The sequence below is a fragment of the Mizuhopecten yessoensis genome, unplaced genomic scaffold (genome assembly GCF_002113885.1).
Source record: "Mizuhopecten yessoensis strain PY_sf001 unplaced genomic scaffold, ASM211388v2 scaffold2929, whole genome shotgun sequence".
Taxonomy (NCBI): domain Eukaryota; kingdom Metazoa; phylum Mollusca; class Bivalvia; order Pectinida; family Pectinidae; genus Mizuhopecten; species Mizuhopecten yessoensis.
Window position 1 is genome coordinate 1,150,650 of NW_018404790.1, and position 22,703 is coordinate 1,173,352.

General features: G+C 38.8%; 2 protein-coding genes across 2 annotated transcripts in view; one reads left to right on the forward strand and one right to left on the reverse strand.

The window, feature by feature from the left end:
- LOC110446707 (vezatin-like) overlaps positions 1 to 7,231 on the reverse strand; it is an 18,877-nt gene extending 11,646 nt beyond the window's left edge. The window contains exons 1-5 of the mRNA XM_021491995.1: positions 7,150 to 7,231; positions 6,951 to 7,055; positions 5,622 to 5,720; positions 5,139 to 5,275; positions 4,349 to 4,642 (exon numbers count right to left, since the gene is read on the reverse strand). Coding sequence (XP_021347670.1) covers positions 4,349 to 4,642; positions 5,139 to 5,275; positions 5,622 to 5,720; positions 6,951 to 7,055; positions 7,150 to 7,188 — 674 coding nt within the window. The 5' untranslated portion in view covers positions 7,189 to 7,231. The remainder of the gene's footprint in view (positions 1 to 4,348; positions 4,643 to 5,138; positions 5,276 to 5,621; positions 5,721 to 6,950; positions 7,056 to 7,149) is intronic.
- Positions 7,232 to 7,695: 464 nt separating this feature from the next.
- The window catches only part of LOC110446710, a gene marked incomplete at its 3' end in the record, with an annotated part of 19,744 nt that continues 4,736 nt past the window's right edge, over positions 7,696 to 22,703 (forward strand). Inside the window, exons 1-5 of the mRNA XM_021491999.1 lie at positions 7,696 to 7,890; positions 13,614 to 14,462; positions 15,322 to 15,397; positions 15,628 to 16,338; positions 20,220 to 20,546. Of these exons, the coding sequence (XP_021347674.1) occupies positions 13,638 to 14,462; positions 15,322 to 15,397; positions 15,628 to 16,338; positions 20,220 to 20,546 (1,939 nt within the window). The remainder of the gene's footprint in view (positions 7,891 to 13,613; positions 14,463 to 15,321; positions 15,398 to 15,627; positions 16,339 to 20,219; positions 20,547 to 22,703) is intronic.

Below are 22,703 nucleotides of genomic sequence, written 5' to 3' on the forward strand. Positions count from 1 at the left end.
GAGAGTTACTCTGTAAGTTATATACCCAGGAGAGTTACACTGTAAGATATATACACAGGAGAGTTACTCTGTAAGATATATACCCAGGAGAGTTACACTGTAAGATATATACACAGGAGAGTTACTATGTAGGATATATAACCAAGCGAGTCACTATGTAGGATATATAACCAAGCGAGTTACTATGTAAGATATATAACCAGGAGAGTTACACTGTAAGATATATACCCAGGAGAGTTACTATGTAAGATATATAACCAAGAGAGTTACTCTGTAAGATATATACACAGGAGAGTTACTCTGTAAGGTATATACCCTGGAGAGTTACTCTGTAAGATATATAACCAAGAGATTTACTCTGTAAGATATATAACCAAGTGATTTACTCTGTAAGATATATAACCAAGAGAGTTACTCTGTAAGATATATACCCTGGAGATTTACTCTGTAAGATATATAACCAAGAGAGTTACTCTGTAAGATATATAACCAAGAGAGTTACTCTGTAAGATATATACACAGAAGAGTTACTCTGTAAGATATATAACCAAGAGAGTTGATCTGTAAGATATATAACCAAGATAGTTACTCTGTAAGATATATATACAGGAAATTTACTATGTAAGATATATAACCAAGAGAGTTGATCTGTAAGATAAAATGGATGGATGGCATAATGATAGATCAATGTGGGTACGAGAGCCTGAAGCAGGGTGTAAATAAGTAGGGGTATTGTTGTTAAAAAGGCACAAGTTGTTTTTATCTATAAATGCCTCAATACGTCTTCATCTCTCGTCTGTGTTGGGAGAGAGGAAGACGTATTGAGGAATTTATAGATAAAAACAACTTGTGCCTTTTTAACAACAATACCCCTACTTATTTACACCCTGCTTCAGGCTCTCGTACCCACATTGATCTATCATTATGCCATCCATCCATTTTATCTTACAGATCAACTCTCTTGGTTATATATCTTACATAGTAAATTTCCTGTATATATATCTTACAGAGTAACTATCTTGGTTATATATCTTACAGATCAACTCTCTTGGTTATATATCTTACAGAGTAACTCTCTTGGTTATATATCTTACAGAGTAAATCTCCAGGGTATATATCTTACAGAGTAACTCTCTTGGTTATATATCTTACAGAGTAAATCACTTGGTTATATATCTTACAGAGTAAATCTCTTGGTTATATATCTTACAGAGTAACTCTCCAGGGTATATACCTTACAGAGTAACTCTCCTGTGTATATATCTTACAGAGTAACTCTCTTGGTTATATATCTTACATAGTAACTCTCCTGGGTATATATCTTACAGTGTAACTCTCCTGGTTATATATCTTACATAGTAACTCGCTTGGTTATATATCCTACATAGTGACTCGCTTGGTTATATATCCTACAGAGTAACTCTCCTGTGTATATATCTTACAGTGTAACTCTCCTGGTTATATATCTTACATAGTAACTCGCTTGGTTATATATCCTACATAGTACCTCTCCTGTGTATATATCTTACAGTGTAACTCTCCTGGGTATATAACTTACAGAGTAACTCTCTTGGTTATATATCTTACATAGTAAATCTCTTGGTTATATATCTTACAGATTAACTCTCCTGGGTATATATCTTACAGTGTAACTCTCCTGGGTATATATCTTACAGTGTAACTCTCTTGGTTATATATCTTACAGTGTTACTCTCTTGGTTATATATCCTACATAGTGACTCGCTTGGTTATATATCCTACATAGTAACTCTCCTGGGTATATATCTTACAGTGTAACTTTCTTGGTTATATATCTTACAGATTAACTCTCCTGGGTATACATCTTACAGTGTAACTCTCCTCGGTATATATCTTACATAGTAACTCGCTTGGTTATATATCCTACATAGTGACTCGCTTGGTTACATATCCTACAGAGTAACTCTCCTGTGTATATATCTTACAGTGTAACTCTCCTGGGTGTATATATCTTACAGTGTAACTCTCCTGGGTATATATCTTACAGTGTAACTCTCCTGTGTATATATCTTACAGTGTAACTCTCCTGGGTATATATCTTACAGTGTAACTCTCCTGGGTATATATCTTACAGTGTAACTCTCCTGGGTATATATCTTACAGTGTAACTCTCCTGTGTATATATCTTACAGTGTAACTCTCCTGGGTATATATCTTACAGTGTAACTCTCCTGTGTATATATCTTACAGTGTAACTCTCCTGGGTATATATCTTACAGTGTAACTCTCCTGGGTATATATCTTACAGTGTAACTCTCCTGGGTATATATCTTACAGTGTAACTCTCCTGGGTATATATCTTACAGTGTAACTCTCCTGGGTATATATCTTACAGTGTAACTCTCCTGGGTATATATCTTACAGTGTAACTCTCCTGTGTATATATCTTACAGTGTAACTCTCCTGGGTATATATCTTACAGTGTAACTCTCCTGGGTATATATCTTATATAGTAACTCTCTTGGTTATATATCTTACATAGTAACTCTCTTGGTTATATATTTTACTGAGTAACTCTCCTGGGTATATATCTTACATAGTAACTCTCCTGGTTATATATCTTACAGAGTAACTCTCCTGGGTATATATCTTACAGTGTAACTCTCCTGGGTATATATCTTACAGAGTAAATCTCCTGGGTATATATCTTACAGTGTAACTCTCCTGGGTATATATCTTACAGTGTAACTCTCCTGGGTATATATCTTACAGTGTAACTCTCCTGGGTATATATCTTACAGAGTAACTCTCCTGGGTATATATCTTACAGTATAACTCTCCTGGGTATATATCTTACAGTGTAACTCTCCTGGGTATATATCTTACAGTGTAACTCTCCTGTGTATATATCTTACAGAGTAACTCTCCTGGGTATATATCTTACAGAGTAACTCTCCTGTGTATATATCTTACAGTGTAACTCTCCTGTGTATATATCTTACAGTGTAACTCTCCTGTGTATATATCTTACAGTGTAACTCTCCTGTGTATATATCTTACAGTGTAACTCTCCTGGGTATATATCTTACAGTGTAACTCTCCTGGGTATATATCTTACAGTGTAACTCTCCTGGGTATATATCTTACAGTGTAACTCTCCTGGGTATATATCTTACAGTGTAACTCTCCTGGGTATATATCTTACAGTGTAACTCTCCTGGGTATATATCTTACAGTGTAACTCTCCTGGGTATATATCTTACAGTGTAACTCTCCTGTGTATATATCTTACAGTGTAACTCTCCTGTGTATATATCTTACAGTGTAACTCTCCTGGGTATATATCTTACAGTGTAACTCTCCTGGGTATATATCTTACAGTGTAACTCTCCTGGGTATATATCTTACAGAGTAACTCTCCTGGGTATATATCTTACAGTGTAACTCTCCTGTGTATATATCTTACAGAGTAACTCTCCTGGGTATATATCTTACAGATTAACTCTCCTATGTATATATCTTACAGTGTAACTCTCCTGTGTATATATCTTACAGTGTAACTCTCCTGTGTATATATCTTACAAAGTAGCTCGCTTGGTTACATATCTTACAGTGTAATCCTCTTGGTTATATATCTTACAGTGTAACTCTCCTGGGTATATATCTTACATAGTAACTCGCTTGGTTATATATCTTACATAGTAACTCTCCTGTGTATATATCTTACATAGTAACTCTCCTGTGTATATATCTTACAGTGTAACTCTCCTGGGTATATATCTTACATAGTAACTCTCTTGGTTATATATATTACAGAGTAACTCTCCTGATTATATATCTTACATAGTAAATCTCTTGGTTATATATCTTACATAGTAACTCTCTTGGTTATATATATTACAGAGTAACTCTCCTGATTATATATCTTACATAGTAACTCTCTTGGTTATATATCTTACATAGTAACTCTCTTGGTTATATATCTTACAGAGTAACTCTCCTGATTATATATCTTACATAGTAACTCTCCTGGTTATACAAATGTATATCTTACGGAGTAACCCTCTTGGTTATATATCTTACAGATTAACTCTCCTGGGTATATATTTTACTGAGTAACTCTCCTGTGTATATATCTAACATAGTAAATCTCCTGGGTATATATCTTACAGAGTAAATCTCCTGGGTATACATCTTTGAGGTTAACTCTGTTTGTTATATATATTACAGAGTAAATCTCCCTGGTATATATCTTACAGGGTAACTCTCCCTGGTATATATCTTACAGGGTAACTCTCCCTGGTATATATCTTACAGGGTAACTCTGTTATATATCTTACAAAGTAAATCTCCTGGATACATATCTTACAGAGTGAATCCGCGGGCCACAAGTTCTGCCTCCTGGACCAGTCGTAGGGCTCGTGAAGTAAAGCGCAACAATCCCTCACAGCAGCTGACAAGCTGGTGAACATGCTGGGAGGCTCGGGACAGTCTTAACTGATGACGATACAGGACAGCCAACCTTGAGATCACTGCTACCATGTAACACAGACACAGACCTGCTGTCACGTCTGTCAGGCTGCGGTATTTCCATGGCATCTCTGGATACACCACACGTCCATACAGGTAAGCCAGGAGACAGGGCAGTGAAAGGGTCACCAAACTGTTAATTAACACAATGGTGTAACATTAATTACCATCACTTAATTGCTTATCATCCAGCCAACGGTCTCCCAATGTTGAAATGAAACATTCAATTATTCAGACGAATGATTTGGAATCAACCTTAAATCAACCTTGAATTAACAAAATAATGGATATGATAATTTTTCTAAGATTATTAATATAAAATTTCCTACTGTTTAGAGAAAAAGATAAACATGCATATGAACCTCATTGTATGGTTTACATAATATTTGAAGCTCATTATTTGTCAGTAATGGCAAATCAATAATACATTCACTTCCAAGACTTCCCTAAATGTGCTTAACACATGTACAGAGGAATACAGTGGCTGGAACATGTTCCTATCTGAGTGATGTACAAAGATGGATGGTCAGAGTTTCCATTAATGAATCTTACTATGTATTGCTGTTTTGAATAAGTATACATGTGTGATACAAATTTAGTGTTGGATAGGTTTGGCCTTTGATACTTACAATTTAGGCCTGAGAGTGAGTCTGTAGGTAGGAGTATCTGGTACAGATAAAGAAGTACTCAGACAGTCTCTATCCTCCTCTGTCATTAACTTTGACTGCAGTATCAATTTAAAAACCTCTGCTTTGTTAACATTTGTCTGAAAATAATGAAACTAAAGTTTCAGAAAATTTCGCAAATCCCCCCAATCCTTAAACAAAATGCTTCAAGATTTTTATAATTAAACTGTAGCAATTTCATCAATGTACAATTTATAGGCTGACAATGGACTAGAAATTTTATCAGAATATATATTGTATTTGCATAAATTATTGGTTGTATGATAAAAAGGATCTTGAATTTGTTTCTAACTCACTTGAGATAAAACTCATCCTGTATTATTTTGCATGTTTATTTTCACGAGAACACCTGATGAAATATCCTCAGATCTTAAATAGAGAACCTGAACAGATCTAAGACCTTGGGCTGTTTTATTGACAACTTACTAGTCTCTCAATGTCCTCAGCCAGCATTGTTAGTCCAAGGACAGCCATGATCAATCCCCTCAGGGAAAGCAATGGTGACCTCCATATTTGATGCACATCCTACATAGAAAAGTAAAGAAAACTGTGTAAATAATTATTTGGTGCCTAACTGATTTCTTCTTCTTCTTTATCTGGTGTCACCATGTTGTGGTACATCTCTCTGTCAAAACGTGAAGATTAAGACCCAGAATAAACTTGGATTACTAATAGTGATGTGTTGACTTAGACTATTTGCAGATGACAGCATAATATACAAGACAATAAACAACAAAGAAGACACATTAAAACTACAACACGACCTCGATGCAGCAGGACAATGGGAGACAGACTGGTTAATGCAATTTCACCCCGACAAATGTAACATACTTAACATTACACCGAAACGCAACAAAATACACCATGATTACAAACTCCACAACCACACATTACACAAAGTAGAAACAAGCAAATACTTAGGACTAACAGTACAAAACAACCTGCGATGGGACAAACACATAAACAATATCACAGCCAATGCCAATAGGTCCCTAGGTTTTCTCAAACGCAACCTGAAAATAAACTCACCACATATAAAAGAACATGCATACAAAGCATTATATATAGTTAGGCCTAAACTTGAATACTGCTCTTCCATTTGGGATCCATACAACACAAACCAAATTAAACAAATAGAAAAAACACAACGAAGAGCAGCACGCTACATGCAAAACAGATACCACAACACTAATTCCGTAACAGACATGATCCACACACTTCAATGGCCAACACTACAAACACGACGCTTATACACTAGAATTATCCTTTTTTACAAAATTATACACAGAATCGTAGCTTTAAACCGAACACATATACTCACACCTGTAGACCCCCGCACCAGACAGGTACACCCGTACGCATACAAACACATATCTGCTACAAAGGACACCTACAAATACTCATTCTTCCCACACACAGTAACACAATGGAATCTCCCCCCCTTAGCAGCAGTCCAATGCACAACACTAGAGGACTTCAAGGCACACTTACCCTACACAGCCCTTGAAGCCCACATCACACACTAGTACATACACCAGATTTTAACTTTTTATCTATACCTTGCACAAAAAAATCACAAAAAAAAACAAAAAAACACCCAACCTAATCACTACAAATAACCCCTTCACGCCTCTACAATAGGACCCCCGATGGCATAATCATCAAACTGATGGAGCCCTCGTATAAAGAAGAAGAAGAAAAAAGGAAGAAGAAGATGTTAAGATGTAACAGTAATGAGTTTGAGTGCGTACTGACCTCTGTGTGAATGGTTCTTGCATGCTGAACAGGCGTTTCTTTATGCACGTGTACATCAGCATCTGTCAAACCAGCTTCTCTTAGGCTTTGATACAGGGGGGAGTGCTGGAAATATTATTATATTTTAATGTAATAGTGCAGGTAATGTTATCAAAAGTAACCATTGATTCTGTAAATACATTATAGCTGACACACCTACCTCAAACATAACATCTTCATCTTCGTCAGATCCATCCATGTTCCGGTTTTCGACGCTCCGATTTTGGTTTACTCTTACTCGTTTCCGGTTCCTGTTATATGGGTACATACTAATAACATGATAAAGAATGGTGTTTGACGTTACGTATTATAAAAAAATCGGTTTTAATGCAAGATAGAAAGCATTATCTTAACACAATTAGCAAATTAATAAGGTAAAATGTTTGTTAATACTGTTCATTGAAAAATTTATCAAATGAACCAGACAAAAATATTCTAATGTTAAATAATGAGATTGTTTGTCGAAAAAAAAAGATTCCCGGTGTAAAGGCTTATGTCATTACCATCGTCGATGTAAAAAATGTTTAGTCATTTCAGCTGTATTAGTACTAGATATTAACAGATACATGCTCATCTTATTTCCAATTTTACGTTGTATTTATTCTTAGTAATTTTTATCACAAAACATATATTTTTTCAAAAACAAATTACACTTTCCCGATCATGTCGTTAGGAGGTTCCGCTTTTGGAATTTCCCCCAGCTATTTTTAGAGGGAGAGTCTGTAAGCCCGTGATCAGGTTCAACACATCCCGACGTTATTCGAGCTCGCAGTTCAATTAATTGTCAGAAGTCCAGAAGAACTCTTCACTTAACATAAAACACATCGGGGATGTTGAGTATCTGTCAGAGAAGATCCATCGTTCGTCCTCCAATGATCAAGCATAAATTTTGAAAACGAAAGTAGGTTTGCTTCTGTATCTGTAGGTTAACGTTTACTACTTGTTAGTGGCTCACTATTGAGCAAAAGTCTACCTATGAACTCTAGTGGGTCGAGTAGGCAAAATTCAGTCAGTATGAGCTGTTATATAGCTAATGCAGCTTTGAAGATTTCCATTTACTGTTTATCTTAGATAAGAACTTGTCTATTTTTATCACTTTATTTGTAAGTCACAAATGATGGGATAATCTGAAATACAGTAAAGGACATGTTGTATTAGATATGTCTATATTATTCTCTATCTCCCCCAAGTCTTTGGTATGTCTCTACTAAATTATGTATATGTAGCGGAATTGGACTGGGTCGATCGTCGACGACCAGATAGCCCAATTGGTAGAGCATCAGTCTAGAGTTCGGAGGGTTCCGGGTTCGAACCCTGGTCTGGCTGTGCATTTTTCCTCTCCTGTTACATTTGGCGCCCAACGAAATATACCCACAGAAGGTGGTATAGTTTTATCATTTCCGATGGTTGGGTTCTGTCTGCATGGTTTTAATGCAGACATGGTCCCCAAGGACAAGCAGTGGTAGTTGCTATAATGGTATGTTCAGACCAACGCTCATCAGCTCTCATGTGTCTGTTTCTCAGTGCATATTCTCTGGCAGTCAAGGTCTCCTGGCAGGTGTTATGTTGTCTGTCCCGACCAGGAAGAATTGGAATGAAATCCTTGATAGATCTGCCAAAGACACACATGGCTGATAGTGTAGTGTCTTTGTCTGGGCAGTCGCGGTACTGTAATATCCCTCACTGGAAAGAGTCTGTGTCAAGTTCGCCAAGTGGTCCCATGTTGTTGGTAATCAGCCTCTTGATAGTCTTAACTCCAACCTCAGCACGCCAGTTGCTATGAGAGAAAGCAACGGAAGATATAAAGCGATGGTGAACTCCCCAGGTTTTCAAGAAATCTTGTGTTTTGGCAGCGGTGAACTCTGGGCTTCCATCGCATGAAAGCTCATCAGGAATGCCATATGTTACAAATGAGACCAGTCAATAAGACCAGTTGCCCCGCCTGAGGTGTGTTAAACGATGGGCCAGTCTGCGCACACACATAGGAAAGGGTACACTGGTGATGTTGCAGGGGCTGATGGTGCACTCGGCTGAGATGGAGCCATTCGGTTGCACTATTTGCAGCTGTACCTAAGAGTGGTGATTGCGGGAGTGATTCCAGGCCAAAATACAGATGCCTCAGCTCTTGCGTTCATTGATGACACGCCTTGGTGGGCGGCATGTAGCACTGTCAGACAATCTTGTCGGAGTGCGGGTGGAATCACAACATGGTCTTTGTAGACTACTACACCATCCACTGTGTACAGGTGATCGCGGAACTGGTGGTACTCAAAAAGCGGCTCAGGCAGCTCTTGGCGGAATTCTGGCATTCCATCTTCAATTATGTTGACTAAACTGGACATATTCTCATCACTGGTAGTTGCAATGCGAACCCTGTCCCAGGTGATGGACTGTAATGTGTGGAAGGATGAAGTTGCAGCAAGGTGTACAATGTCTTCGCTATCATTCTGGTATATCTCTATGCATCGAATGCCAGCAAGGAATGTATGTCGAACGTCTGAGGGCGATTGGTAATATGGTCTCGGATGATCCATTCAGTGGCACATGGGTAATCATACAAATGTAGTCTCCTAGATGCATCTTGGGAGGATGACTTTCACCTGTGGGTTGGCAGGAGACAGATTAGCAGCCCGACGTTTCACTCCAGGAATGTAGGTCATATGGAATCTGTATATAAGGTTTTTTCCTTCAAGTTTCGAAGTCGCATGTTTGATATATCATCCAGTGATCGGTCGCCAAATAACTTAAGAAGTGGTTTATGGTCCACAGCGATAATGAGCTCCTCACATTCTAGAACTAAGTAACAAGCCTTGTCCAGGGCATCGGTGACAGCTAGGGTTTTCCCCTCTACTGGAGCATATTGAGATTCAGCACTGTGGGTGAAGCGGCTACCAACAAGTGTTATTCTCCAATCTGTCGGGCAACAGAACAGCTCAGTCTTAGCGCAGCTACAGAGTTTTTTGCCAGAATCATATCCCGACTTTAGACCAAGCTGTGGCAAGGCATTTAGGTTTGGACTTGTCGAAGATCTATACGCCTACTTCTATCTCGCTCACGATCACTTGCTTTGATTCTGCTAATAGCTCATTGAGGTGGTCATTCCAATGGAAGGGCATACCTGGCTTAAGGAAATCACGGAAGGGAATCATCCGGTCAGTCACGCTGAAGGCATATGAAACCTGGTTGATAAGCCCAAAGCAGGATCGGATGTCGGTGATGCTTCTCGGTTGCGGGAAATCTAGGATTGCCCGAAGATACTTTCTGCAAGGTTTTACGCTATCTGGAGTAATTTCAAAGCCTGCAAATTTCACCATTTCCTGTCCAAAGATGAACTTCTCAGGATTAAGGGATATGCCGTTCCTACCACATATGTCCAGCCAGTTGCATGCCTGGAAAAAGCTTTTCCCCAGACTGTTGGACCAGAGGAGTGTGTCATCGATGCATTTAGTCTTGTTTGGGACCTCTGCACAAATCTCATCAAACTGTCTAGGGTAGCCATCGCCCGATGCAATGTAGCCAATGTAGCCCTGTGGTGCGGTGCAGTAACGGTATCTTCCCCAGGGAGTGATAAAGGTGGTGAGATGCCTATCTTCTTCTCTGAGAGGGACACTGTGATAGCTGTTCCATGCATCAAGAACAGACTTTATTGTTCTGTGTGGCACCGATCTTGCTTGATGGAATGGTGACTGAGTGTGGTGGGTCTGACGTGTGGCATGTGCGTTCAGAGGTTGCAAGTCAACAGTGTGCCTCGGTTTGCCATTTTTCTTGGCGCAAATGACCATGCGATGGCACCATTTCTCTGGTTCACATACTGGTACTGGTTCAATCACTCCTAATCTCTCATCTCTATCCAATCCCGCCTTGACATTGTCTCGCCAATGTATAGGTACTGGCACAGGAGTGTATGGCTACCGGTGTGGCAGATGGATCCACCATAAGTTGAAGTGGGGGACCCTCCATCATAGGTATTGGCTGATGTTCACACGTGTTAAATGTGCTTGACCGGTAGTGTTTGAGTAGATATTGCCTGAGTGCCTCACGGTTCTCATTTGCAGGGAATGGCAGCCTTGTAGGAGGAGGTGGAGGAATTTGGCGGCGTGGGCAGCTGCATTTTGTGGCTAGCCCACTGTCATTGCTATCACTAGCAAGTGGAACATCGGTCATGGCGTCAATTGTCAGGTTGCCACTTACATTGCCAATCGTTGGAAAGGAGTCTGTGATCATTCATAGGCATACACAGGCCTCTCTGCTGATGAAGAGCTTGTCGGAGTTGTTGGTAATGTAGGTTATCTGACGCATGGATCAAGTTGCCCCGTTTGTCCTTTCCGGCAAATCAAAGTATGACTGCACCAAGAATGGTTATGCCTTTGTTGTTGGCAGCATGCATCTTTAATGTGACTGGGATGAGGTTGTTCTTCTTCATTCCAAGTCGATGGATGACCTTGATGCCAGCTTAGCAGCTCTGACAACCATGGTCAGGTTGACAAATGGTTGTGGTTTGGAAGAACATTTCACCCAAGTATCAGACAGCTGGCTGTAGAGATGCTGATCCAGAGTAATGGCCTAATACTACCATGGAGCTGGCCAAGGCTGTTGGTAGCACAGAGGGAGTCAAACACAGCACCTTCATACTCTGCAGATGATTTCGCTCCAATTTGTTATTATTCCACATATTGTTAAAGTGGTGGTTGATTCCACAATGTTTACATGTGTGACCATACGCTGAGCACTCTTTCTTCCTGATATTTGTAGACGAACAAATCCCATGTCCATTTCTTTCTTTGTGTAAGAACACAACTTCTGTTTGTCCGTCTTCTTTTGTTCATGCTGATTGCGGTCTTTCACAGTGTCATTTAGTCCACGTTTGTATCTGAAGCTAATAGCTGCTTCTGCACCATGGGTGTGAGTGTCCAGAAGGCGTGAGGCGGAGGGTTTACCGGATTCCTTGGCCTCCACAAATTTAAATACTTCCTCTAATGTCATCTCCTGATTTGTGTCGCCCAGGTCAAGCTGGATTTCACTGTCTTCTAGGCCTCGGCTTAGTACATCACGAAGAACTGCCTCTGTATAGCCAACATTGTCATTACAACTCAGACATTTGATAACAAATTTGCAGATTCCTGCCTGTTCACGGAGCCGGGCACCAAATGAGTCTCTGTCTTGGCCATATTGTCAAGAGTAACCCGAGCAACCATAGTATTTTCCTTATCATGGGGAGTGTCTTCATAGCCCTGATAACTTCTGCCTCAGATTTATTCGTTAATGTTCCACCAGCAGTACGAGTAAGATCCTTTCGTAGGTAGGTGCTCATTGCAACACTCTAATATTTGAGTCACTCTGTCCTTGCCGGCAACCTTGGTGGCTTCAACATAGTCAGTCCATCTGGATAGGAAACATGACCAGTTGTCACTGGTGCCGGCGGATGATATGGTTGGTCGTTTAACTTTTTCAACCTTCGCGGTAGCAGCAGGTGAAGCATTGGCATTGTGGATTGTTGCATGAGTGGTGATTAGAGCTGCGCAGCCACAATGGCATCCATATCAGGGGTGGCGTATATACAGCCGTCAATAGGGCAGTTGATCACTGGCATCTTTTAGCAAGGGTACAGATTCAGCGAGTAATGGTGATGGGGTATTGTATTCGCCGTCAATGTTGTCCCATCATAGATAAGAACTCGTCTATTTTGATCACTTTATTTGTAAGTCACAAATGATAGGACAATCTGAAATACAGTATAGCATATGTTGTATTACATGTGTCTATATTATTCTCTTGATCTGGCAATTTGTTTCACACCGTAGCCGTAGGTCTAGCTGGAATAATACCACGTCAGCAGGTGGGAATTGTCATGCAATGCAAAAAAGTACTTTTATGTAATATATAATTTTCATTTGATGATACTTTCATATGAATTTTAAGTATGTAAGCCTTATTGGCTGCTGATAATGATTACATGGACAGTTTAAAAGGAAGAATAGTTATGAAAAACAATTAATGTGTCATGCAATTTGCTATTTTTATTTGCATATCATGTTCAGAATTCTATTTTTTTTTTAAATTGTTGCTATTTTGAGAAGAAATTTGACCAAGGCTTCTGAGTCTCTCAAATATTTGAACTATGTATAATATTCTTCTGATATGATTGTTTATTCCCCAATGTTAGCCAATACAGTATACCAACTAGTGTCCCTTTCAAAGTACAGTTACACCTATTCAAGGGCTTATATGACCCAAACAACACTGTATTTCATGTTCTATTTATAGAACTTTGTGCCAGAAATATCAACTTTCAAAAGGCTTTCTGAGTGTTACAGAGATATGTTTTGTTCATTTCCATTCAAGTCTGTGGAAGTTTAGAGTTCAGTATCAGTAATTATATTAACTATTGGTTATTGAATGCCATTATTTTAATGGTAATTCATAATTCATTACAATTATCTTAGGAGACTTCTGCAATGAAAGATTTTTTATACAAATATTTGAATTCTGTAGTACACTAAATATTCTGGATGCACTAACATTTGGCCAATATCTTCGTGTAAATTTTGGATTTCAAAATAATTTACAATTGATTTTTAAGGTTTTATATTTTTCAAATGTGTATTGTTACATTTTGCCTTTCAGTTTTGTTTTGCACTGTAGTAAATAATGGCAAGCAGCCAACCAGATGACAAAGGTGCTAGGCCCAAGACCAATTTGCAGTCAAATAGTGGGCACCAGAAGAACAAGAATGAACGAGGAAGAGCCAAGCATGATAATCAATCTGGGTCAGATGTAGAGAAAGATTCTGTACCAAACAGTGTACAAGGGAATGCACCACCAGGATTTCACCAACCACCATACCTTGTTGATGTGGCTGTTATTTATGCCAAGGAGGATTATGATCAGGTGGAAGATAAGTTTGTTCCATGGTTGAAACGAATGGCCTGGAAAACTAACCTTGTGGATGCAAGGATACATCTGTACGATGATCCTAAAGTTAGCTCAGAAGCTAATGTTTTCAGTCAAACAAAGAATGTGACCGCAAAATGCATGAAAATATTTGTTTTTATCACTGATAATTTGATGGAGGATAAAATTCTTAAAGGCGTAGTAGACGAAATGACTTTCCTGACAAGGTTCATAACAGAAGATGAAGCCAAGCAGCACATTTCCAAGATAAGTGAAAAACTACATCCAGTATGTGCAAAATATCTTTCGGAATGTGTTCAACGTCAAAAGGAAAATGCTCTTATTCCTGTTCAAACAAAAGATAAGAAAATCAATTTCTTTGGACTGATATCGATTCGTCCAATTCTATATTATGATCTGGAGAAGAACTCTAGAGTAAAAGAAAAGATAGCACAAAATTGTATCCAGGGAGCTATGGAAGACAGGACAAAGCTGCAGCAGTACTTCACTAACACTGAAAACAGGGACTGGTCTTCGTGTGAGCATCCAGATTCTTCTTCTTGGAAAAACAACAACAATGTGGTGAGTTCTTGGTTTGATACAGACACACTAAATGTAATACAGTCATTCAGGTATTGCTCATTAAAATATTTATGTTACCTTTTCTTTATTATACCCATATTGTTTCATACTGGGTTTTCAAAATTAGTATGCAAGCACATCTAGTGAAGAACCAAATGACGTTTAATACAGCAATACAGACCCTCTGGGCCTCTTGTTTCTTTTAACTACTTCAACAGGAGCTTATATATACATCCCTTTTCTTAGTTACATAAATACATTTTGTCTGAATTACTTCTGTGCTGCTGATCATGATATGATTAAATTTTGTATACATGATACACCTTGATTAAGTAGGTTTGGTTCCCAATCTGAAAAAAATAGCTATTACGGCATTTGGCAATGTTTTACATAATTGATTGATTAAAAACGTCATTTCTCATTTTTCATTTCTCATATGTCACCGTCAGGCATTGGCTTTCAACATGATATAGATAGGGTTATATTTTTATGTTCCGTTGTGTAATATGGCTTGATATCTACCTATGCTTGACATGAACAAAACCATATTGTAATTAGCACATGCTGGATTCTGGATGAGCGTCAGAATCAAAGCCTTGAAATATATAAGATAAAAAAGGTGATATTCTGTTGAACTTACCTGATGATAAAGTAGTCGATCCTGTACAAGGCCGCAATATTGAACAGCTTACAGCCATATGATTAACAAGTGTCACATGATCAGAGGCTACTTATAATGCAGACTGCTTTTTAGCCGTTTTGTGAACGACAACTCTGGATAGGGTTGCTATCGAGTTAGCCTGTGAGTAACAGTTCTAGTTTCAATTGTTTTCATTGAATATATTTATCATTCTTGTAGCCAATTTTGGATCAAGAAAAAGAAAAGAAGACAGAGAACAATGTCAGCAGAACAGCCAACACTGACTTCATTTCAGGTGTACATTTAAATCAGTAAAACCTCTAATAGGGCAGAATAGAACATTTTGAAGTAACTTAAATACGGTAATTTGCATGTCTTTTCTTTAGACAACAACTGAGAAGAGAATCTTGTCCAAAAAGACATATGTCATTATGATAGGGGTTGAACACCATGCTTGAAATTAAAAGAAAAAATCTTCCCCCAACTCATTTGATGTCAAATGACAGGCTTCGATTTCAATTTCAGAGTCATCAAACACTGTGGAAGGCAATGGACAAGAGAGTTCAGTAGAACCTCGTTTGGAGGGTGATGAAGGAGCTAGTGAGTCTGGAAACAGCCAAGATGAAGGTTTAGGATCAGAACACATTCATCAGTCTCAGGTTCCTACATCAACGGAGAATTCCACACTGGAGACGTCTGAGGAAACCAAAGTATCAGTACATGGTGATCCAGCTGCTACACCTGCTACGTCCAATGGGGACGACACTCCTGAAACTGACTTAGAGGAAGATCAGTTGGAATCTGGAAGGGCCGATAACACAGAAATCAAAACAGTCTGTGCATTAACAGAGTCTGGATATGACTCTTTGTCTGGGGAGGAGCAGCTACAACAAAAGGGTGAATCTAAGCCAGTAAAAGACCCAGGAGAGACAAGTCTTGACAACACAGGGCTAGTGAATGACTCTGGGGATGCAGCACTTGGGAAAGACTTGGGCGACGCAAATCTTAAATCTTCAAAAGAAGAGAGCATGCTTAGTACTGATGCACAAAAGGAAGAGAGAGAGTCTCATTTGTATAGTACACAGTGGAAGAGTAGCATAGAAGATCAAGGTGAGGTCCTTGAACCTACACTTACTTACAGTAAAAGGCCTGAGCCATTTTCTAAAGATTTAATGGCGGGCAATGTCTTTCAAAAAGACTCTGACAGAAGATGTCCAGCTGGAAGTGACGTCTCAGGTAAGTTAACCTATTATGTTACAGGTATATTAGTTGTTTCGCATATGTTATACTGCTGGCTATGTATATAGGCCATATCCCCTAATGACCGATATCTGCCTGCAAGTGCCATTTGCCCCACACTCTCCATAATTATATATATATATATTTCTAACTTTTGCTTCGACACATTTCAGGCAAAAGCACATCTAAGTGAGACTTGGTTTTTGTTGTTGATAATGTTGATGTCGTACTAAAATATTTACAATGTGTAGAATGTGATATCTCCTATGCCATATTAACTTTCAACCCATATCAGCACTGAGGGCTTCCTGCCCCTGTGGCTGATACAGGTCTCGTGTTGATACAGGTGTACGATAAGGTCATATATTATAAAATCTAAAGAGATATAGAACTTGTATTGAACTACCTTTACTAGAACACTACAGATGCAGTATAAGGAATACAACAGGCACAGCATAGATTCCGTCTAAAATATGGGCAGATTTGGTGAAGAGGTTAAGTTACTCGGACCTTATGCACAGATGACTTGGGTTCAATCCCTGAACCTGTACTGAGCACAGGGACATGAGAATTTGTTACAGCTATATTTGGACCTAAACTAAGGTGTTAAGAGTAATTTTACATGTTTTAGAGGTTAAGATCAAGTTTTGGTAAAAATGTCATCCCCAATGATGATAGCCACTGGATAAAGCATCCTCAATGATTAGGGGAAGTTAATCTGTGATACTGACCACTGTGTAACTGGCTATGGGATGATAATTTGTCTTCTGGTTCATACAAGATAATTAAATTCAGTGTTGCCCAAGACCAGAAATGCTTGACTGATTTCCCACGCGTCTAATTTGACCATGCCCAGGAAAGGGCATTCCTGGGTTCACAGACTACTTAAACAAAGAAATATACACATTATTTTTAGCTCACCTGGTCCGAAGAACCATAGTGAGCATACGCCGTGGCGCAGTGTCCGTCGTCGTCCGTCGTCAACTTTTTCTTTAAAACCTATCTCTTCCTAAACGTCAAAGAGGATTTCAACCAAATTTGGACTGAAGCATCAGTAGGGACGGGCAATCATGTTTTAAATAAATGAGGTTTGATCGACACCTGAGGCCAGGGGGGCGGGGCCCTGAAAGGGAACTTATCTAAATTTGCTTTAAAACACATCTCCTCCTAAACGCAGGAGAGGATTTCAACCAAATTTGCTCTGAAACTTCATTGGGGAAGGGCAATCATTTCCTAAATGAATGAGACTGGTTCGACCCCTGGGGCTAGGAAGACCAGGCCCCAAAGAGGAAAATTATCTAATGTTTTGCTTTAAGACGCTAATACCCCCTAATTGCCTGAGTGGATTGTACAAAATTTGGTCAAAAACATTATTGAGGAAGAACAAACATTTCTTAATTGAATGAGGTTGATTTGACCCCTACAGTCCTAAGAAATGGTACAGCTAGATTATCATATTCTATGGTGTAGTTTTACATAAATTGTTCAAAATTGGTTTCTAGGTTTATAAAAGCTTATAGTTGAATGAAAATTAAAGTATTGTCTAATTACATCCTGTAATATGACATATTACTTATTTCAAAATCTGTTAACATGGCAACTCAATGGAGGCCCCTGATTAGTTGAAAGTCAGATACTATGGTCCCAGTTGGGTTAGAACAAAGATTTTGTCTGGTTTTGAGGAAATTTCATATAAAGATATACTAATGCATTCAGTTGTAATGACTTATATATAAAACCAGGTGAGCGATGCAGGTCCAATAGACCTCTTGTTGAAGAGATTTTATTCAAATTTGGCCTAAAGGGAATTTTTTTTTTTTATAAATTGAGGGTGTGGACCCTCTGGGTGGAAATTGAGTAGTGCCAGTGCTTCCCCATGTGAAAATCTTTCTCCTTTTTTCTATTTTTAACTACCTTTTATTTTCGCTCAGGTGAGAAAGGCAATGGGTTCTGTCCCCAAGCTGGGAAATACCAAAGTCCTTAAAAATGTTAGTTGTTATTCCCTGCTTAGCATTCAGCATTGAAAGGAATGGCAACAACTGGTTCACCCGTTGTCAGTATGTGACCGGGCGGAATACTGTGCTTGGTGCCTTTGGCATGGTATTTAAGTGAGATAGCACTATAAAGTCGGCATCAGATCCGTGCTATCACAAGGCGGCAAGCACACCAACATACCCTGTCTCCTGCATACACACACATAGACATGCATTCCACTACACACAAGGAGGCATGACCTTAAATGACCCTTATAGGAGGTTAAACAAAATTAAACCAAATTAAACCAAAGCGAAAATGCTATATTTATCTTTTTCTGTCTTTCGCCTAAGCTTAAAGTTCTTTGATTGCTGGAAAGTATTGTAGTTTAGAATTTTCTTCTGAAGAACAGAAAGACCTGGATTCAAGATATATTAGGCTGGTAGCTTAATGGGATGGAGCTTAACAAAGTTTGCAATAAATATATCCTTGACCTTTATTCAAGGTCACGGGGGTCAGATATGTCAACAATTTCAAATGACTTCTTAAGAACCAGAAGATATTGATTGATGGTGTTAGGCTGGTTGCTGGCTAGGATGGAGCTCAGGAAAGTTTGTAAATAATTATCTTTACCTAATATTCAAGGTCACAGGAGTCATTAATATCAGAATCTTCAAATGGCTTTCCTAAAGAATTGAAAGGTCTAGAATCAGGTTATTACACTGTTAGATTCCCAGGATGGGGCCCAAAAAAAATGAAAATAAAAATGAACTTGACCAATATCCAAGGCCCAAGGGTTCCAATATGTCTAAAACTTCAAACAACTTCTGAAGAAGACTGGAAAGGTCTAGAGTCACGATATCAGGATGGTAGTGTAATGGGATCGATCCCCAAAATGTTTGCAAATAGAAATGATCTTGACCAATATTCAAAGTCACAAGGGACAAATATATAAAAAAAAAATCAATCTAACTCTTCTGAAGAAGTCCTATATTCATGATACTATGCTGGTAGCTTCCTGGGATGGAACCCAACAAAATGGCCATTATAAAAATGTCCTTTAGCTGTATTCAAGGTCAAAGGGGTCAAATGTGTCAAAAGCTTCAAAAGCCTCTAATGCCTAGAATCACATTATTTGGCCAGTAGCATGTTTGGATGAAGGACTATGAAATCAGTGCAAAAGAATAACCTTCGCTTATATGAAAGGTCATTGGGGGGCAGTTATGTCAAAAACTATGAAAGATCTTTCTGAAATTCATAGGAGTTCGAAGTTTAAATTATATTCCTTTTATTCCATTTTTATCGGAAACAAGAAGGCCACCAATTGGGGCTGATTAGAAAAACAAGATGGCCACTAGGCCATCTATGATCTCGAGATTTCAAGATTGTCATCACTATTTCTCAATAAGTACCGTAAAGATCTTTCTCAAATTACATATGAAAGTTCTTCTTGGTCCATAGTTGTGCACATTTCATTTTGGGACTAATCGGAAAAACAAAACGGCTGACAGGCAGGCACCTTGGATGTTGCAAGTTCAAGACTGTTTTTTCTATTTCTCATGAAGCACTTGAAAGATCTTTCTCAAATTTCATTTGATAGTTCTCCTTGGTCTAAAACTGTGCAGGTTTCATTTTGGAAAATGCTTTCTAAACAAGATTGCCACCAGGCAGCTATCATGGATTTTTAAAGTTTAACTCTGTTAATGTTATTTTTCAGTACTTTACAGATGTTTGCTCAAATTTCATATGAAAGTCAACCTTGTTATGCATGTTTTATTTTGGGAGTTCAATGCTTTATTAGATTTTTGTGGTCATTTCTGTATGGGTTGGGGATATATCTATGTGACCCCTGCTGTTGAATGTTTCCAATGATTGTCATCATATTTGCTTTATTTATGTTTCAGGTGCAAAACATTACAACATAGCTTCCAATAAAGACATTCCAGAACAAGCCATTGCTATTCACAACGAAATGGTAAATTATCTTGGTGAACGTATTTATGGGGATGACCTAATCAAACTTAAGGAGCTCTTCAGAAATATCCCACTTACCCCTGCCGCCATGGAAAAAATCCATGATATACGTGACCTATTTAAGCATCTTATAGTCAATGAGATAATAAGTTATGGCAGCTATACAGAATTTGTATCAAACCTTAGGCAGATCAATCCATTGATGGCAACATATATGGAGAAAAAAGGAAAAGAAATTCAAGAAATCATCACTTGTGGTAAGTTGTTCTACATACAGTTCTTGTTTATACTTATTGGCTCACCTGCCCAGAGGGCAAGTGAGCTTATGCCATGGTGCGGCGTCCGTCGTCCTTCCAGTGTCAAACTTTACTTTAAACAACTTCTTCTCATAAACCAAAAGGCCTAGGATGATGATATTTGGCCAGAAGTATGCTGGGATGAAGGGCTACCAAGCTTGTTCAATTAAATGACCTTGACATATATTCAAGGTCACAGGGGTCAAATATGTTTAAGACCTTTAAACAACTTCTTTAAATAACCAAGAGGCCTTGGGTGATGATATTTGGCAAGTAACATGCTGGTATGAAGTGCTACCAAGTTTGTTTAAATGAATGACCTTGACTTATATTAGGTCAGCTGAGCTTTGCTAAAGTGATCTATTCTGATCGCTTTCTGTCCGTCTACGTCTGTCATGTGTTGTGCGCCATCCGTCCTGCGTAAAAAAAATACATTTTCGACTTCTTCTCAAGAACCAGTGAATGGATTTTTTTTAAACTTGGTGAGAATCATCCTTGGTAAATTAGGCTACAAATTGTGAAATTGGGATTCCTAACCCAACCCCTGGGGCCAGGGTGGGGCCTCAAAGGGAAAATTAATCAATGTTTCAAAAATCTTCTTCTCCAGACTCAGAGGTGCTTCATTAAATTTCTCTGCATGGATAGAAAGATCATCAGGGGCTTTATTTAAATTGTAAACTTTAAGACCTCCATGCCATCAGTTCTCCCTTGGGGAGGGGGTAAAGTTTACTATGCATGTAGTTTATATAGGGAAATATCACTTATGGGTAAATTTCAACAATTTTCTGTAGGAAATTATTCTTACTTGGTGAGATTCTTCCTTAGAGAAAGATGGTTTTTAATATGCCATGGTGCAGCGTCTGTCGTCCGTTCGTCAACATTTCCTTTAAAACACTACTAGTCCTGAACGGCTTTGTATAAATGTTGAGTGTGGCCCCCCTGGGGGCAAAAGGAGCGGGGCTCAATAGGAAAAATAGAGGTACTTCTAGATCTTCTACTGTATGGATTAAGGGATTTTATCCTAATTTAGCCTGGAGCATCCTTGGGCCAAGGGGACTCAATTTTGTATAAAAGGTGGGTGTGGCTCTCCTGGGGTCAGAAGGGTGGGATAGAATAGGGGAAATGAGGTTAAACCTTTAAAATCCTTCTTCTACCGTAGGGATTAAGGGATTTTATTCTAATTTAACCTGGAGCATCTTTGGGCCAAGGGGACTGAATTTTGTATAAACTGTGGGTGTGGCCCTCCTGGGGTCAGAGGGGTGGGGCCCAATAGGGAAAATAGAGGTAAAACCTTTTAAATCCTTCTTCTATGTTAGGGATTAAGGGATTTTATCCTAATTTAGCCTGGAGCATCCTTGGGCAAAAGAGACTCAATTTTGTATAAACAGTGAGTGTGGCCCCCTCTGGGAGCAGAGGGACAGGGCCCAATAGGGGAAACATAGCAAATTCTTCAAAATCCTTCTTCTTCTGTAGGAATGACATGATTTTGTCCAAATATGGTATGAAGCACCCGTGCGTGAAGTGGAAGCAACTTGAATAATTGGTAGGTCTGACCCCCCTGAGGCCTGAGGGGTGCGGCTCAAAAGGGGTAATTTAGCAAATTCTTAAAAAATCTTTTTCATCTGTAGGAATGGCAGAGTTTTGTCCATATTTGGTCTGAAGTATCCTTGGGTGAAGGGCACTTAATTTTGTATAAACGGTTGTTCTGACCACCCTTGGGGCAGAGGGGTGGAGCCCAATAGGCGAAACATAGCAAATTCTTCAAAATCCTTCATCGTCTGTACGAATGACAGGATTTTGTCCAAATTGGTATGAGGCACCCTTGGGAAATTGGGAACCAAATTATTATAAATGGCGGTTCTCACCCCTTTGGGGTCAGAGAGGCAAGGCCAAAAAGGGATATAGAGGAACAGCTTTAATATCCTTCTTCCTATGTTGGGATGAAGGTATTTTGACCAAATTTGAACAATAGCATCCTATGGGGAAATTAATTTTGTATAAATGGTGGGTCTGACCCCCTTGGGGACAGAGGGGCGGGGCCCAATAGGGGAAACGTGGCAATTCTTCAAAAACCTTCTTCTTCTGTAGGAATGACAGGATTTTGTTCAATTGCATATA